A 19414-nucleotide genomic window follows, 5' to 3' on the forward strand; every position below is an offset into this window, starting at 1 on the left:
TTATCAAAGAAACACATTTTATCATCAAACATATGACACATTCAAATGATTTGTTAAAACTGTGAGGCTGGAGTCCGGGCAAGACAGTGGGAGAAAAACATTTAGATAGAGCACCAGAGATTGGGTATTTTCAGGATGAACTTTGTGTGATCAAACAAATTTTAAAGTACATCCATCTGAGCTCAGCCATTGTGAAAAGTTTTTGATATCTGGGATTAGGCCTGAGGTAATGCCAGTGGGATTTAAACAGAAGTGATCAGCAAACTGGAAGAAAAGAAAAACAGAAAAAGAGAGGATGACAGGAAGAAGTTAAAAACAAAGTCAAACTTGGGGCTGAATTTCATGTAAAGGCAGTTCCTAGGATAGACAAACACCTAGCATCAGAAGGGTGAACAGGAATATGCAGAGAAGATGGTGTGACAGATAGATGGAGCTATAGGATTAATATAACCATCATGCTGCACATGTGCAGTAGCTTAATCTGTTTTGGCGACCTTGCCGCAGTGTCTGAGAACGGTGTTGTACTGCAATAATTCCATAGCAAAACTGGGAAAATGGTATTTGGATGGGTCATGTACACAGTGATTTGTCCTGGCAGGGGCTCAACGGTAATTTAACCCATGCAGTGTCCTTTCAGTTGCATTCTGAGTAAAGCAGATTCAATCCGGACCATGGAAGATCCGTGTTATAGCGCGCTTGACATTTAAAGGTCATTTCCAGTTGAGCCGATATATGCAGCGTTTACCGTGAATGTAGTCTCCGCGAACGAAGAAACATTTTCTTTAAAAGGTGCATAGTCGAAAGGGGGCGATCTGATTGAATCTCGGCTTGACATCCTGAATATCCCAAAATACCATAGCCTTCTAGGTGTGTCTGATGTGCATTCTCTTTCATTTATTTAGAGGCTTCTATGTGAAAGAAGTGATTTGCAAACTGGAATTCCACCCCTAACACCTTTGCACAGATAGTCTACAGGCACGCAGAAAGGGGTGCCTGTAATTTGCAAATTACCATAATTTGCTAATAATTCATAAAAAATCCTACAATGTGATTTTCTGGATTTTTTTCCCTAATTTTGTCTGTCATTGTTGAAGTGTGCCTATGATGAAAAGGCCTCTCATACAGGCCTCTCATCTTTTTAAGTGGGATAATTTGCACAATTGGTAGATGACTAAATACTTTTTTGCCCCACTGTACAGGAAGCAACACAATATGAGAAGATGTCCGTGTTCTGTTGCAATATGTAGATATATTGAACCAACAGAACAAATCAAATCAAATATATAATAAAATCAGCTGATATCTAAAGTAAAACCCATCCTAAAACCCCAAACAGCAAGCAATGCAGGTGTAGAAGCACGGTGGCTAGGAAAAACTCCCTAGAAAGGCCAAAACCTAGGAAGAAACCTAGAGAGGAACCAGGCTATGTGGGGTGGCCAGTCCTCTTCTGGCTGTGCCGGGTGGAGATTATAACAGAACATGGCCAAGATGTTCAAATGTTCATAAATGACCAGCATGGTCGATTAATAATAAGGCAGGACAGTTGAAACTAGAGCAACAGCACGGCCAGGTGGACGGGACAGCAAGGAGTCATCATGTCAGGTAGTCCTGGGGCATGGTCCTAGAGCTCAGGTCCTCCGAGAGAGAGAAAGAAGGAGAGAAGGAGAGAATTAGAGAACGCACACTTAGATTCACACAGGACACCGAATAGGACAGGAGAAGTACTCCAGATATAACAAACTGACCCTAGCCCCCCGACACATAAACTACTGCAGCATAAATACTGGAGGCTGAGACAGGAGGGATCAGGAGACACTGTGGCCCCATCCGAGGACACCCCGGACAGGGCCAAACAGGAAGGATATAACCCCACCCACTTTGCCAAAGCACAGCCCCCACACCACTAGAGGGATATCTTCAAAACGTTCTCAAAGTTCAGGAGATAATCTCTGGAGGTATTCCAGTAGCTCTAGCAGTTTAAACCCATCAGGAAATGAGGGACATGGGGTGGGCAGATAAAGGCTCGTCTCATAAAGGGAATAAACCTCTAATCTCTTCAGATTCTGCTTCTTTGCATGTCTACTGCTGCTTTGAAATGATGGGGAATTATGAAACAAATAAATCCCATACATGCCCAAGCCTGCTCTCTACCTAAGGAAATAGAAGTCAGTCCCTGAACATGAACCAATGTAACTCCTATTTTGGTATAAATTATTTTTTTTTAACACGTAGCCTAATAGTAATGTATTTATTTGATAGGGACAGCCTACATTGACACATTGAGGCCATGAACTATATGCTTATTTCCAGTTAGGATTTGGCTTATTAGGATGAGTTTCAAAATCTTCTTACAATTAGCTGCTAGTGAAACTAGCTGTTAATCCAGTCTATGGTGGGAAAGCATTGAAGGTCAAAGGGCAGGGCTGTGCCCTGAATTATGCCCAGTGGAGTGGAGAAATATATTTCCCCTAAAATAATCTAGTGGAGATGAACAACTACATGTTTCAAAGATGATAGTAGACTTATATTGAATATGAAAAGCTCTTCAATATTTCCTAAACAACATGTATGAACCAAATAGGCCCACTACATGCAATTGTGTCGATTAACTATCTCCTGTAAAGGATCTAATTGGCCAGAGGATCTTCACGCCATGCATCCTTAGTACATTTAAGGAGACAACATTTCTTGGTAATGTAAATCCATCAACTAAGGGATTAAGGGAACATTATCAACTACATCTAGTTGATACGGGTTGGCTGTTTAAGTGGAGGCGGGATAAAGTTTATCCCTTGAGTGATGAACAGTGGGCGGTCTAAAAATACTACTGTTTACTACAGCGTGAAAATTGGTTGGGTCATTTCAGCACCAAGGACAGAGACAAAGGGATGACAAAGAAGCGCGTCAAAGGAAAGCTCCAGGGGGACTGATTTAGAACATGGAAATTAATTTCAGATAGACATCCAAACGTTTTTTCTCCAATTTAGGGACCTTTTAAAAGAAATCTAAGCAAAGCCATTATCATCAAAACAGCAGTCGTCCAAAATCGTCCAAAATCAAGGTAAGCGGCTAACGCTTGTACTGTCAAAATGGGTTTGAAATCGTTTGGAATTAATATCTCCATAAATGAAAACTCACCTCCAAATCACTGATATATTAACAATCAAGTCCTTGTCATTGGTCAAAGTTGAGACTGGTGTTGCACGGATTCAAGACTCAACACCAATCAAGTCCTTGTCTTGGTGTTGTGGGGGGGGGGGGGGGGGGGATTTCCTCATATCCGGACATCAGCGCGTTTATCATCATTAGAGCTATATCGCTTAGGCTTCTTTTCCATAATGAATGACCTCAATTTCACCAGTTTTAATTTCAATGATGAGTCACATGCTTCCCCACTAGTCTCCAAATTCGACGTACTAGACGGGACGGAAGACCCGCTGTACAAGGATTATAAACCGGCAGTCCGGGACCTCATTCCGTTGCCAAAGGCAGTGGTCTACCTGCTGATTGCAGCACTGGTAGTGGTTGGTGTCGCCTATGCTATTGTTGGACATCTGATCAAGGACCTGGCCCTTGATATAACAGGTATGAACTTAAAATGTTCGAAAATCAGGTGGAAATGTAACTAATCTATGTAGTTGTTAGGCTGTTCCATCGTAATGTATAAGTGTACCAAATAACTTGTGGCGAATAGGCATAAACCTAAGCTTTTCTATGCAAAATGGCTAAATGACTAGCGAACACAGGGATGACCAGAGGCACCAGTCTAGAAGCAAATGTGCTTATCTCTGTTTACCCCTTTCATCAGAATGTCTTCTTGGCCCCACTGAGGAGGACCTAGAGAAGAACAGAAACCCAGAGTGCTTCATTGCCAGACACCCCCCCCATAGTCCTGACCCACAATGCCTTCCACGTGTGGGACACAAATGATGTTGGCTTCCCCATGCCCCTGGATGAGAGCCTCCCAGCAAGCCCTTTGCTGTTTCCTGCAATCCCCTACATCCCCTTCTTCCCCACCCATGGCACCGGCAACAACAGCCCTGCTGCCCTGGCCATAGACAGCAGCCCCTGGCCTGGGTACTCTAACTCCCTCCCCAGCGAGATCTGAAAGGAGCCAGCACCAACTCCCTTCAGCCCTGTGGTCACTGGTTGATTCTGATTACACCAAGCTCGTCACAGGACTCAACAGACCTACTTAAGGTTATTAACAAGACAACTAAATGGGTTGAAATGTTAACAACACACAGCAACCAAAACTTGACAAAGGAGAGTTTGAAGATAACTTTCATGCTGGTGCTGTACCGTATCATCCTGTACTGACACTGAGATTTGTCTACTGCAGGATATCTTAATCAAACTATGGGTTGGGACCTTGAGTGGGCCCTGGGTATGTGAAAGGTGGGTCGCGAGTTATGAGAATACATCTACAATTACACACTATTTATTCTTAATTTGGGTCATGGGAGGACGGTCAGTTTCTCATTTGCGTCTAGAGCTGAAAAAGTTTAAGAACCCCTGGTCTACTGAATGGACCCTGTTCAGGACAGGGGTTAATCAATGGCTATTGCCATGAGAAGATTATTTAAAGATGTGCAACACATTCAAAACGATCCAGACTGATCCCATGGAAAAGGATTTGCCATGTTTCATCCCAAACCTATAACTATCAGCTGCCTACACCAGCCCCCTTTCTTATATAACATTTAAATACTGCTTCAGTATCCATCAAAACATGGAGGGATTTGGGGGCCTCTAAAAACAGCTACTCCTCTGTAATATAAATGTTGCTTCATTTCAAGATCAAAGTAAAATGATGAAAGGGAAATAATGAGACCATGTTTTGATGAACTCCTAAATGTATTAATAATTTACTGATCAATGCAAAGCATTGCATTCATGGTGATATATGTGGAACTGTGTGCAAAATGACTCCCAGATGTGGCTTTGGAGTTGAAATGAGAGTATGAGGGTGAACATAATTAAGGACCAGCTAATAGGTTTGTCCACTGGTTGTGCCAACAAAGGAATTTGACTTGACTGTCTGTATCTACATGACATGAAAAGGGACTACAATTATACAGTACCACATCAAAGTTGAGATGTTCAATGAAGTAGTAAATATGTGTACCAAGTTCAAACTAAATGGCTATTACATCGATTGTTATTATTGATTTAGGTATGTAGTGTAACTTCTGCAAGTTAGAAACTGCAAACATGATATGATGCAGGTGAACACACAGGATGAAATTGCACACGATAAAAAAAATATATATCTAAATTGAAATGTGGTCCTGTGTAGCTCAGTTGGTAGAGCATGGCGCTTGTAACGCCAGGGTAGTGGGTTCGATACCCGGGACCACCCATACGTAGAATGTATGCACACATGACTGTAAGTCGCTTTGGATAAAAGCGTCTGCTAAATGACATATATTATTATTATTATTAAATGTGCATATAAAACTGGATACAAATACCTATGAAGCATTTTTCTATCCCAGTGCTTGTGAAGATAGTTAGTACCTGGTAGGATAAAACTGCATCCCAAAAGTATGTTCCAACTAGAATTAGAGGTTCCATAGAGAAACTTGGTTGATCTGTTCTGTCTATATATTGTTTTGTTCTGGGGAACCCTTAGCTTGGACTCCCAGACTCTGGTTTAAAATGTTATTTCCAGACGTTGAAGGATTAGCTGAACAGAAAGACTTATGGAGTTCGTGCAATTGATTAAGTAAACAACCTTTAAATCCTGTCTGTCCATTATTGCAGCAGACACAGGATTTCCCAGTCTTGGCAGAGCACGCAACATCATTATCTTTGTCACAAACTTTCAACAGCATCTATTCTGGGCCCACAAGTTGGCTTCAATAGCATGCAAGGTTTTATAAAGACTCCCGAATTCAGAAATTCAGCTCCATGTAGGCGTCGAAAGACAGCACAGGATGCTCAGGCAGACTTGCATGTACCACGACGTCGCTGTGCCAGGTTCATTCAGGAGAAGCAATTCCAGTGAAGTGATTACGCATGGCTGAAGTACAACTTCAATATTGCTCCTCAGAAGGAGACTGATTTGCATTACAACGTAGTCTCTGATTCAGACTATGGAAGATTTACATAATACACATAACAGTAGAGTGTATAACATCTCTTCACAACAGCAAATTTATTCAGAATCTTGCAGGGATTGGGGATGAACTAGGCTACCAGCATAAACCATATCCAACGTGCCGTTGCCCAAAACAAACTAACAGGAAGACTTGACTCTTTATTTAGTACCATAGCAAATCATTTTAGGTTACACTTACAACCAAAGTGCTCTAATGCGTTAACCCAATTATCTCCTGTGAGCACACAGAGCTAAAAGTCTACCCTGTGTACGATGACATGAGACTTCAGAGGCGATAAAGGTGATTCGTAATCCCACCTTCACTGGAATGACACAAATAACTCCTAAATCCTCTGGGTTAAACCTTGGCACACATCACTCAACACGCCAATCCACGTTACACACCTGCCACAACGAGATTGAGGAAAACAAGAATGTTCTTCTGACCGGTTTAAAACCAGACCTGGCACAGCCAGAGTAGAATAACAAAAACTCAGCATTACCAATGGGGATTACATTAGACTGACGGCGTAAATCGTGCTACTTTCAAATATCTTTATTTGACCATTTCTAATTTGTCTCATGAACTGAGTGGACACAGCACAGAGTTGGTTGGTTTTGTATGGAAGGCTAAAGGGCTTCAAGTTAGCATCTTTACTGTACAAGCATTTAATTACATAGAAAACTGCACAGCGGCTACCTAACGTTTAAATTAAAAAACAGACTCACTGGTGAAGTTCCTTATGCTCTGATGTAGTGCACATCAGCAGAGAACCCAGTACTAGCACTACCTACCCCTCAGCACATGCATAGCTGCTGGTTAGGACCAAATATGAGTTATAACTGTTTCATAAATTAGGTTTAAAGTATAATCTGTGTATCGCGTGGCTAAACAACGGCAATAATCCAGCTAGAACCACAGACAAGCTATAAGGAGAAAAGTAAGTCCTCTTTCCCTCCCTCTCAAACAGACAGATCTGTCTCTGGCCAAGGTAGATTAAGAGTTTGTGGGATTCTTCAGTGTTCATATGGTTGCTAGTGGGCAAAGGGGTCCTGATGACACGGGCCTTGGGTGGGATGTGTATGGTAATGTGAGCCTGTCCAAGAGGAAGCCTGAATAGAATCTAAGAGTCCAGTCGACACACAGGGCTGTCGTAGACCATCTGTAGGTTGACCTTGTGTCCCACCAGCTCACGAATGTTGTTGATGCCATACTTGATCATGGTGGGCCTGAAGGAGACAGAGAAGGGCAGAGGAAAGAGTGTCAGGAAGATGACATAGTACATTATAAGGAGAGGTGGAAACAGCAAAGAGAAAGCGGGGACAAACAGGGATAGAGACAAGGGTCTATATGGACAGAGGGGATGGAGGAGAGCGATTACACAGAGTAGATGATATGGTCCTTCCCAGCTCACTGACTATAGCCATTAGCAGTGATTTCTTCATAGATACAATTCCTCAGTGTCACTACTGCGGGTTCAAGCACCCACAGTAGAGCACAAATATATCTAAGTGGTCAGTTCTGACCATATGAAGAAACCATTATTCTAGGCTCATTAGGCGATATTATATTATATTGTATTATATATTATAATATTATTATTATATATTATATTATAATTATTATTAATATTATTATATTATATTATATTGATATCCAAATTGATTTGTAATTAATAATAAATAAATGGTTTTGCTACTCTCGGTAGCGTTAGCTAGCACTGGTCGGCTGTACCTGCCTATAGCTTGTTCTCCATCTTTAAATAGCGATCAAACATTTTTTCAGCACTTAGTTCCCTGACTGATCAAAACGTGTTTTCTCATGCTCTCGCTTGTCTCTCTGCAGCAGACATACACGGAGTATAACAAACATTAAGAACACCTTCCTAATATTGAGTTGCACCCCACCTTTTGCCATCAGAACAGCCTCAATTCTACAAGGTGTCGAAGCGTTCCACAGGGATGCTGGCCCATGTTGACTTCAATGCTTTCCACAGTTGTGTCAAGTTGGCTGGTTGTCCTTTGGGTGGTGGACCATTCTTGATGCACACAGGAAACTGTTGGCCATGAAAAACCCAGCAGCGTTGCTGTTCTTGACAGACTCAAAACTGGTGCCCTGGCACCTACTACCACACCCCATTTAAGGCACTAAAATCTTTTGTCTTGCCCTTTCACACTCTGAATGGCACACATACACAATCCATGTCGCAATTGTCTCGAGGCTTAAAAATCCTTTAACCTGTCTCCTTGAAGTGGATTTAACAGGTGACATCAATAAGGGATCATAGCTTTCACCTGAATTGACATGGTTTGTCTATGTCATGGAAAAAGCAGGTCTTTCTTATGTTTTAGACCACATATCGTATCGCCACCTAAGTATGGTGATATCGTATCTTGAGGTCCCTGGCAATTCTCGGCCATAGAGACAGGGGTCAGAGAGGGTTGAAGTGGGGTAGGCCAGGCAGAAGGGGTTGTGTATTGTAGGTCATGTATTAACAAATGTCAGTCAGTCAATTCCATTACATCACCAGGATCAGTTCTAGTTGAAGAGGATGTGTTTCTTTGTCATTGACTCACCTCTCCAGAGACAGCCCCCAGGCAATGACCGTCACCCCCTCAGGGAGCCCCATAGGCAGCAGCATCTCTGGCCTGAACATCCCCGAGTTTCCCACCTCCACCCACTTCTTCAGCCCTGGAGTGAGCAGGAATGGACAAATTAAGATGGATTCAGTGTGTGCCTCCCGGGTGGCACAGTGGTCTAAGGTACTGCATCGCAGTGCTAGCTGTGCCACCAGAGACTCTGGGTTCGAGCCCAGGCTCTGTCGCAGCCGGCCGCGACCGGGAGGCACACAATTGGCTCAGCGTCGTCCGGGTTAGGGAGGGATTGGCCGGTAGGGATATCCTAGTCTCCTCTCGCACTAGCGACTCCTGTGGCAGGCCGGGCGCAGTGCACCCTGACCAGGTCGCTAGGTGTACAATGTTTCCTCCGACACATTGGTGCGGCTGGCTTCCGGGTTTGGATGCGTGCTGTGTTAAAAGCATTGCGGCTTGGTAGGGTTGTGTTTCGGAGGATGCATGACTTTCAACCTTCGCCTTGTAGTGACAGTAACTACTAACAATTGGATACCACGAAATTGTGGAGGAAAAAAAAAAAAGATGTACTCAGTGTGGATAGGATTGCGTCGTCTATGGGCTTTTGGGTTTGAGTGAGACAAGGCCAAGACACACAATTCACAAACATGAGACATGCCAGGGTTTGAGGATCTTCAAAAGAACTGTACCTTCATGATAGCTGAACACTTCCATGCTCGGCTCGGTGTATGGATTGTAGGCCGGTTTAAAGCGTAATTTGGTGATTCCTGGAGAAAATTATAAATATATTTACTTTCTCAGAAATACTACATCTGACAGAGAAACAAGCTCATGTTGTACTACAGGCATTAAGATGCATTAGAGGCCACTTCAGTACGGACAACTGTAAAAAATAAAAAAATAAAAAAACATTTTAAAAAATGTAAAGAATGAGGTACTGGAAGCAGGGTGGTGTCAATTCTTATAGAATTTAAATTCCATTCAATTCTTGAATTCCCTCATTCATGAGAATGTGTTGAATTACATTCTTTTTTTTTTTAATCTTTAGAATTAAAATTCAATATTTTTTTAATTTCCTAGTTAATGGAATTAATGCATATAGTAACATTTACTGTAGGATTTGTTTTTCATCATTTCAACCTGTATTCCGATATTTCCAGTATAGCTAGGCTGTCTGAACAGTGACACGATCAGCCTGAAAGCCTGAGGAAATTTAATTTCTAATTGGAATTTGTTGAATTGTTGGGGATAATATTGAATTTTGACTTGAATTCTTGGAATTTACCAAACATTGGAAATGAGAGGAATTGAATTCTCTCTGAATTCAAAGACCGACCTCGAATTTGAATTAAATTACATTTCGTGGGGGAGAATTGAATGAGTGGAATTGACCCCAACCCTGACTGGTAGAGCCCTCACCTAGTTTATTGAAAAACTGATGAAGGATGCCCATGAGGTCACCCAGGGTAAGGCCATAGTCAGCCACCACTCCCTCAATCTGGTGAAACTCTGCCAAGTGGGTGGCATCCAGAGTTTCATTACGGAATACTCTGTCGATGGAGAAGTACTTGACAGGGGTGAACTTTTCCTGGTAGAAAGAAAGGTACATTTGAAATGGTCACAGAGGAAAGTTGCTCAATTACTGCACAGTTAGAATGTAACATCACCCTCATGCAATTACTTTCTAATTCATTTTAGTAAATACTAAGACAGCATGAACAAACGTAGATAGTGGGTTACCTGCTGAGCGAGTTTGTACAGCATGCGAGCGCTGACTGCTGTGGTGTGAGTACGGAGGATGTTCTTCTGAGCCTCCTCAATCTTCCAGTCATACTTATACCTGTCAAACACATAGTGTTAAAAATAGAACATGTTGGGCCTCCTGAGTGGCACAGTGGTCTAAGGCACTGCATCGCAGTGCTAGATGTGTCACTAGAGATCCTGATTAGAGTCCAGCTGCAGCCGGCCGCGACCGAGTGACACATGGGGCGGCACAAAATTGGCCGAGCTTTGTCCGGGTTAGGGGAGGGTTTGGCCGACAGGGATGTTCTTGTCCCATCGCGTACTAGCGACTCCTGTGGCGGGCCGGGCGCTGTTTCCTCTGTGTTTCCTCCGACATATTGGTGCGGCTGGCTTCCGGGTTAAGTGGGCATTGTGTCAAGAATGAGTCCGTACGGGAGTTGCAGCAATGTGACAAGACTGACTACCAATTGTATACCACGAAATTGGGGAGATTTATTTACATTTTTATAAAAAATAAATTCAATAAAACGTGTGTGTGTAAATCCATGTGTATGCACGTGTGTGGAAGATTAGCTCTCACCCCTGTGATCCAAAGCCTCCCTCTGAATGGACCTTCTTCACTCTCTCCAGGTAGTCCTGGGGAAACTCATGGGCCTGAGCTGGGTCTGAGACATATAATAAGAGGGGCCACAGTTACCGGTAAGTTCAATGGAAATAATACTGATGGTACATGATGAAAACAGATGAGTTAATATCTAATGGAAATAAAGAGTCTGTTTTAGCTAGGGAAATCAGATTTCCCTTTCAGTGCATCATCAATAATGCACCATTTTATCCTATCTGGGCATCAAGTCCAGACACACAGAGACACCCAGTCGCTCACCAGACAGGAAGAAGGTGTCGTGTTGGTCCCTGGCTGGGTGCTGCTGGGGCTGAAACAGGGAGTCAAAGTTCCAGAAGGAGCTCTCAATGAAGTTGTTGGTGGGCATCTCAGTGAAGCTGAAGGAGACAGGAGGAGTGAGTACACACAGGTCTTAAACCTTAGTCTTACCGTACATTAGTTATATAGGGTATACTGATGGTGTCCTGCAAGGGCAGAATAGAGGATAGGCGACTGACCCCATCTCCAGGAAGATCTGTCTGAACTGCGTGCGGACCTTCATGAGCGGATGCAGGTGGCCACAGTCTGGGGCCACACCCAAGGCCTCAAAGTTATAAGGCTTGAACTTCTTCTCCTTCCAGCTCCCACTGTCACAGACCAGAGATTGGTACATTTGGAGGAGAACATATAATATGTTCTAGAGAACATCAAATTAATTTGTGTATATGACCAAACACAAGCAAAGTCTGTGTGCAGATAAAACGTGGAGGTAAATGTACAAAAACACTCATTTCATTTTTGGGACACCTGAATACAGTTCTGTGCCAAATCCCCTCATGTGATATTGCAGACCAGGTGCATTTTCATTCATCTGTTTTGGGGTACGAGAACTAACAAATTGTTTCAGACAATCACATGAAAACCAGGCTTGGTCAAGAGATCACCTGCATTTTGAGAGAGACAGCAGTTTCCAGGTAAAAATAAAAACTAATTGGATCATGCGCGGTACCGAATGAAAACACTGCCAATTTGACTACAACATGCAGTGATATGAATAGAAATGACATTACTGTGAGAGAATGAACAACTTCAGGCTAATATACATTTGCCATAGGACGGGGTCCTCAGCAGCAGCATGCAGGTTAGAGATACAGAATGAGGAATCCCTCGTCCATCTTAGCAATCATAGAGCGACCATGACAGAGTTGACAGGAAAAGCAGAGCAGGACTCACCTAGCGATCATCTCAGGGGTGAGCTCTGTCTCCTGCTTAGTGATGGTGGTGCTGAAACAGCTGCCCTTTGTGATCCAATAGGACTTGACCGTCCTAAAAATTCACAGAAATAAATATAATCATTCTCATTCAAACTGCATAAATGTGGTCATTTGAAAGTGGTATATCACATGAGTCACAAAGGCCACAAGAGGTCTTATCTTGGGGAACATTGGAGATTGGGAACAGGTGGTGGTGGTGGTGAGGGCCTGGGACACTATTTAGCAAATAGAAAGTATACAATTAACAATTTGTTGCTCAGTGTATTCATATCATTGGGTGAACTAGACATCTCGACTCAGACAAGACGACAACATTGACTCGCATCTGATCTGTGAATATTATGTAAGTAGGACGTAACTATGATATAAGACTATTTATATTCTAATCCAAACCTTATTGATGTATTTAATATAACTTCTCAGCTGTTATTCAACTAAAGACTTAGGGGTCAACAAGTCAGAGAACATCATCAGCATGAGACTATGCTGAGGTTAGTTGTGACTGGGGCATCCTTAACATGCTGGAGGCCAGATGAGTAAACACTGTGTTGTACTGCTGAATGGCATCTATTGCCATCTACTGGTAGATATAAATTAGGAATATACTTAACATTTTCACAGTAGTCAAATATTATCAACCGGTCTGATTCTTACACTTCAGAGAGCAGTTTGCGTTTCTTCAGCTCATTCTTCTCCTTCTCCTCCAGTTGAGGCGCCTGGCCTTTCTGTACCAGGAGCAACTTGTCCCTCACCAAGTCTTCTAAGTGCTCCACCTGGACACACACACACACACACACACACACACACACACACACACACACACACACACACACACACACACACACACACACACACACACACACACACACACACACACACACACACACACACACACACACACACACACACACACGTGAAATTGATGTTTATGTGTGTCATACTTTATTTCTCCATTAGAAAAGCAACACTCACACTCAATCACAAAGCACACCAAGTCAGATGTGAAGATAAACTCACAGTCTTGAAGATCCTGGGTCCGCCCTCGTGGCCCTTGTCCAGACGGATCCACTTGTTGGACATGGCCTTGCTGAAACCCACCTTCCCAAAGGCTAGTTTCTACACAGAAAGAGAGACAAAACTATCTGTAAACACGGCCCCAATGCTCCAAGTGGAAAGCATATAAAATCACAATATAAAGATCAACTTTCATTCAATTCATTATTTTTCAGCCAGATTTCTTTCCTCCAAATAAACATAACATCATGGTACATATTATTTGTCCAGGCACCCTGCAGGTCCTCTCACCATGAGCTGGCTCTGAGGCATCCCTTCCTCTGGGATGGAGCTGACGACTCGGGCCTCATGGCTGCCCTGTTCGGCTATCTCACAGCCTTCCCCAGTCAGCTCCCAGTGCTTCGAGGAACGCTGCTCAGCTGAGATCACCTGCGCAGGAAAACAAACAACCCTGATCAGAATCATAATGGAGCCTTGAGGCAGAAGATCACACATTTGTCATCTTCTCAAGGTCTGATTGGTGTACACATCATGAATTAACTATCACTGCACATTATACGTTTACCATGGATTCATTTTTAGATCCAGAGACAAAAACAGCTCCCAATTTATTGACTAATTTTGGTATTTCATTAAGATCCCCATTAGCTGTTGCAAAAGCAGCAGCTACTCTTCCTGGGGTCCACACAAAACATGAAACATAATGACATAATACAGATCAATAGACAAGAACAGAACCACATAAAAAAATGTAAAGGCACATGTAGCCTCCATATCAATGCATACACAGAAACTATCTAGGTAAAATAGGGGAGAGGTGTTGTGTCACAAGGTGTTGCTTTATCTGTTTTTTGAAACCAGGTTTGCTGTTTATTTGAGCAATATGAGATGGAAGGAAGTTCCATGCAATAAGGGCTCTATATAATACTGTACACTTTCTTGAATTTGTGAAATGACCCCTGGTGGCATGTCTGGTGGGAAAAGTGTGTGTGTCAGAGCTGCGTGTAAGTTGACTACGCAAACAATTTGGGATTTTCAACACATTAATGTTTTTATAAAAAGATGTGATACCGTCAATCTCTCCTCAACTCTTAGCCAAGATAGACTGTTATGCATAGTATTTATATCAGCCCTCCAATTACATTTAAGAGCAAAACGTGCCACTCTGTTCTGGGCCAACTGCAGCTTAACTTGGCTTTTCCTGCAGCGCTGGACCACACGACTGGACAATAATCAAGATTAGACAAAACTAGAGCCTGCAGAACTTTCTTTTTGGAGTGTGGTGTCAGAAAAGCAGAGCATCTCTTTATTACGTCTGGACCTCTCCCCATCTTTACAACCATTGAATCTATATGTTTTGACCATGAAAGTTTACAATCTAAGGTAACGCCAAGTAATTTAGTCTCCTCAACTTGTTCAACAGCCACACCATTCAGCTGCGGTCTAGCACTTCAAAAATACGTCGTACCAAATACAATGCTCTTAGTTCTAGAGATGTTCAGGACCAGTTTATTACTGGCCACCCACACCAAAACAGACTGCAACTCTTTGTTAAGGGTTTCTGTGACTTCATTAGCTGTGGTTGCTGATGTGTATATAGTTGAATCATCAGCATACATGGATACACATGCTTTGTTTAATGCCAGTGTCAGGTCATTGGTAAAAATAGAAAAGAGTAGCGGGCCTAGAGAGCTGCCCTGCGGTACATCACACTTTACATGTTTGATATTAGAGAAGCTTCCATTAATTACCATCCTATACAAGTAGTAGCCAGCTCGGTGTATCAGACGTTGGTAGATTGCCTTAATGACGATTCAATAAAACCAAATATTGAAAATGTCTAACAGTTTTTGTTTTTAGTCAAGTTTGCTGACTAGCAATGCAGTTGAACAATCAGACTGAACAGTCACCACTGCATTTATTCATGGCTAACACGATCCCGTTTACGTCCCTGTTGCATCACTTTCCTATCCAATCGCCCATCATCATAGGATGAACAGGAAATGCTATAAGTACAAGCTTGACGCCCAAAACTATATTTAATTTCAGAATTTATTAAAATTAGGTTAGTGTTAAGGTAATGGTCAGTTTTAGATTTTTACTAGGCGGTTTAAGCGTTAACTGTTAACCTTAAAGTCTCTGCCGAATGAAAAAAGTGGACGGTCACTTGACTTCCGCTTCAAAACGGGCAGGTAAACTCACATCACCAAGTGCCAGTAGGCTCTTCACAGCACCGACGATAGCTTGGTGGTCCACCCCGAGACTGGTCGCAACATCTTGACTGTCGAGACCACCGTCCACCTTTTCCACCCGCCGAAGAAGCGTTTCTACAAGACCAGTGTCAGCCATGCTAGTCACAGCGAAGCCGAAAAGAGACCGGTAGTGAGCTCAGTATTGGATATGTCGAAAGTACTAGAATACAAGAGCCAGTATTTTGGAAATACCGTAAACTCCTTAGAACAAGCGAAAATTAATACCCGAATTGACATCTTGAAGAATTTGAAAAAATCCACTACACACTTGATTTATCCCATGCAATGTACTGACAGTGACTGCATTGCGACTGAGGATGAGAATGATTAACACTTCACATTAATGGATATAGTTGAATTACTGATCTGATATATCCTGGAAATATTGTGCTTGCTGTAGGTAGGTGAAGTTTAAATGCATGTAAGATCATACAGTTGGAATTCTGTTTTTCTGAATGGCTCTCAACACCAGAATTGTCCCATAAAAGGGGGCTATAACGTGTTTGCCTAGAACTAGAAGGAATATTTCAATAGAAATATAATAACATTTTACTTTATACAAAAGCAAATTACTACACATCTTCTTTGTTTAGAGATTAAAAACAACTAATAGAAACAGACATGGAAATCCAGATGGATAGCTGTACCAAATATAAAATATGATGTAAATGTAAAGTGTTGATCCCATGTTTCATGAGCTGAAATTAAAGTTCCCAGAAATGTTCCTTACAGAGAAACAGCATATTTTGCTCAAATGTTGTACACAAACTTGTTTACATCCCTGTAAGTGAGCATTTCTCCTTTGCCAAGATAATCCAGCCACCTGATAGGTGTGGCATATCAAGAAGAAGATTAAAATGCATGATCATTACACAGGTGCACCTTGTGCTGGGGACAATAATAGGCCACTCAAAGTTTTGTGCAGTTTTGTCACACAACATAATGCCACAGATGTCTCAAGTTTTGAGGGAGCGTGCAACTGGTTTGCTGAGTGCAGGAATTTCCACCAGAGCTGTTAACAGGATGTTAATTTCTCTACCATAAGCCAACATCCTTTTAGAAATTTTGGCAGTACGTCCAAACGGCCACACAACTGCAGACCAACACCTCCACATCCGGCTTCTACACCTGCGGGATCGTCTGAGACCAGCCACCTGGACAGCTGATGAAACTGTGGGTTTGCGCAACTGATAAGGTAAGCTCATCAGGTAAGCTCATCTGCGTGCTCATCGTCCTCAACAGGGTCTTGACTGCAGTTTGGTGTCGTAACTGACTTCCATGGTCAAATGCTCACCTTTGATGGCCACTGGCACGCTGGAGAAGTAAGCTCTTCACGGACGAATCCCAGTTTCAACTGTACCGGGCAGATGGCAGATAGCGTCATGTGGGCGAGCAGTTTGCTGATGTCAAAGTAGTGAACAGAGTGCCCCATGGTGGCGGTGGGGCTATAGTATGGGCTGCATAAGCTATGTTTAATGAAAACAATTGATGGCAACTTGAATGCACAGAGACATCGTGGCGAGATCCTCAGGCCCATTTTCGTGCCATTCATCCGCCCGCCATCACCTTTTGTTTCAGCATGATAATGCACAGCTCCATGTCGCAAGGATCTGTACATAATTCCTGGAAGCTGCAAATGTCCCAGTTCTTCAATGGCCTGCATACTCACCAGACACCTTTTCCCATTGAGCATGTTTTGGATGCTCTGGATCGACGTGTAAGACAGCATGTTCCAGTTCCCGCCAATATCCAGCAATTTCACACAGCCATTCAAGAGGAGTGGGACAACATTCCACAGGCCTGATCAACTCTATTCGAATGAGATGTGTCATGCTGCATGAAGCGAATGATGATCACAGCAGATACTGAATGGTTTTCTAATCCACACCCCTACTTTTTCTTTTGTTGGTATCTGTGACCAACCGATACATATTTTGTATTCCCAGTCATGTGAAATCCATAGATTAGGGCCTAATGAATTTATTTAGTCTGATTTCCTTATATGAACTGTAACTCAGTAAAATATTTTAAATGGTTTATATATTATATTTTATGGATTATATTTTTGTTCAGTCTATTTGGCTCAATTGACTGTAATACACCTATGCAGAAAGAAAGCTGTGTGTTCATCACTCAAAGCAGTAAATACAGTTCATTCGGACCACTTGACTTTTTCCACATTTAGTTACATTAGAGCCTTATTCTAAAATGGATTAAATAGTTATTGTTCCCTCGTCAATCTGCACACAATACCCCATAATGACAAAGCAAAAACAGGTTTAGACATTTTTTGCAAATGTATTAAAAATCCCAAACTTTAAATATTACATTTACATTTACATTGTCTTAGCTGTGTGCTTAGGGCCGTTGTCCTGTTGGAAGGTGAACATTCGTCCCAGTCTGAGGTCCTAACCTGCTCCAGAGCGCTTTTCATCAAAGCTCTCGTTGTACTTTTCTCCGTTCATCTTTGTCTTGATCCTGACTAGTCTCCCAGTCAGTGCCGTTGAAAAACATCCCCACAGCATGATTCTGCCACCACCATGCTTCACCGTAGGGATGGTGCCAGGTTTCCTCCAGACGTTATGCTTGGCATTCAGGCCAAAGAATTCAGTCTTAGTTTCATCAGACCAGAGAATCTTGTTTCTCATGGTCAGAATCCTTTAGGTGCCTTTTGGCAAACTGTCATGACTAATTACTGTAAGGTGAATGGCTAGCAACCTAAAGGTTAAGAATTAGAATCTCAACACCCTAATCCTAACCCCTAATCCTAAACCCTAGCCTTAAAACCCTAGCCTAACATTAGCCACCTCGCCTGAATTCGTAACACATCATACGTTTTGCAAATTCGTACCATATAGCATCTTTCACAAATTCGTAACATATTGTACCTTTTGCAAATTCATAATATATATAATACGAATTGTAATTTGTAACATATCATATGAAATAGGTGATGGACATCCACAAATGAGTACATACCATACAATACGTAGAATATCATACTAAATGGAGTGCCTCGGATTTATGTGCAGAATAATACAAAATGTTCTGAGACCAGGTTTGGGAGGTGAACAAACGCCTGAAGATGATTGACATGAAGAATCAGGCGGAGGTAGAGGTGAAATATCCTCCTCCAGCGATGACCATGATGCCAGTGTGGGGAACAAGTCAGGCTAATCTATGAGCCACATTCACTCTCTAGTAGTTATATTATCTACTTGCATCATTTTACAGAAAGATATAACATATGTAATAGCCTACTTACAATGTCCTCAATTGTAGTTGGGAGGTTCTCATTAATGTTTTTTTTTAGATATCCACAATTGCTCTAGCTGCAGAAAGCACAGCTGCTCTTCTTGCCGCATCCATATCAGTTTTTCCAATAACTAACAGAAATGGAACATTCAACAAACTCTGTTGAAAACAAATATAGTTAGCCGCGAGCGTTTGCAAACGGAAACCTTGTTGAATGCACCTCTAGTTTTTTATACCTACAGCTGAGAAGATCGTCCAAAAAATGGAAGCTAGAGCACCTGTTTGGCACTACTAAACTCCTGACTGACAAACTAAGTACAGGTGACACACACCTGCTCATCATAATTACTGCTGAGATCACAGCTAAAGTTAAGAATGTGTGGGTCCCAGCAGTCTCAATGTAACAGTCAGCACTACCCTCAGCCTCTTATTGGAGGCTACTAGGAATAGGACTCCAACAGAAGAAGAGGACTTGCTGGCTCACTCAGACACTGTGAGGTGCAATGTCTCTCTCTTGCACATTCAGATCTACAATGACACCCCAAAAAACAAAACCATAGACTTGCATGACTGGCAGCTC

At 42.3% G+C, this 19414-nt stretch overlaps 1 protein-coding gene across 1 annotated transcript; it reads right to left on the bottom strand.

The window, feature by feature from the left end:
* Nucleotides 1-6644: 6644 nt before the first annotated feature.
* On the bottom strand, nt 6645-15717 carry LOC124016224 (phenylalanine--tRNA ligase alpha subunit-like). Its single transcript, XM_046331777.1, has 13 exons — nt 15530-15717; nt 13619-13756; nt 13331-13429; nt 12968-13086; nt 12273-12365; nt 11558-11686; nt 11322-11437; nt 11019-11103; nt 10436-10535; nt 10115-10283; nt 9385-9462; nt 8681-8795; nt 6645-7333 (listed from the first exon to the last, which is right to left on the bottom strand). Exons 1-13 carry the CDS (start codon nt 15674-15676, stop codon nt 7228-7230), a joined length of 1494 nt encoding a protein of 497 aa, XP_046187733.1. The 5' UTR covers nt 15677-15717; the 3' UTR covers nt 6645-7227.
* Nucleotides 15718-19414: the final 3697 nt, after the last annotated feature.

The sequence above is a fragment of the Oncorhynchus gorbuscha genome, linkage group LG26 (genome assembly GCF_021184085.1).
Source record: "Oncorhynchus gorbuscha isolate QuinsamMale2020 ecotype Even-year linkage group LG26, OgorEven_v1.0, whole genome shotgun sequence".
NCBI classification, from domain to species: Eukaryota; Metazoa; Chordata; class Actinopteri; order Salmoniformes; family Salmonidae; genus Oncorhynchus; species Oncorhynchus gorbuscha.

Coding starts and splice junctions, on each gene's coding strand:
- LOC124016224 (XM_046331777.1), bottom strand. CDS start 15,676: ATGGCTGACACTGGTCTTGTAGAAACGCTTCTTCGGCGGGTGGAAAAG. Junction 12,366..12,967: donor CGCAAACTGCTCTCTGAAGT/GTAAGAATCAGA, acceptor GTGAATTTTTAG/GACGGTCAAGTCCTATTGGA. Junction 11,104..11,321: donor CGACACCTTCTTCCTGTCTG/GTGAGCGACTGG, acceptor TATATGTCTCAG/ACCCAGCTCAGGCCCATGAG.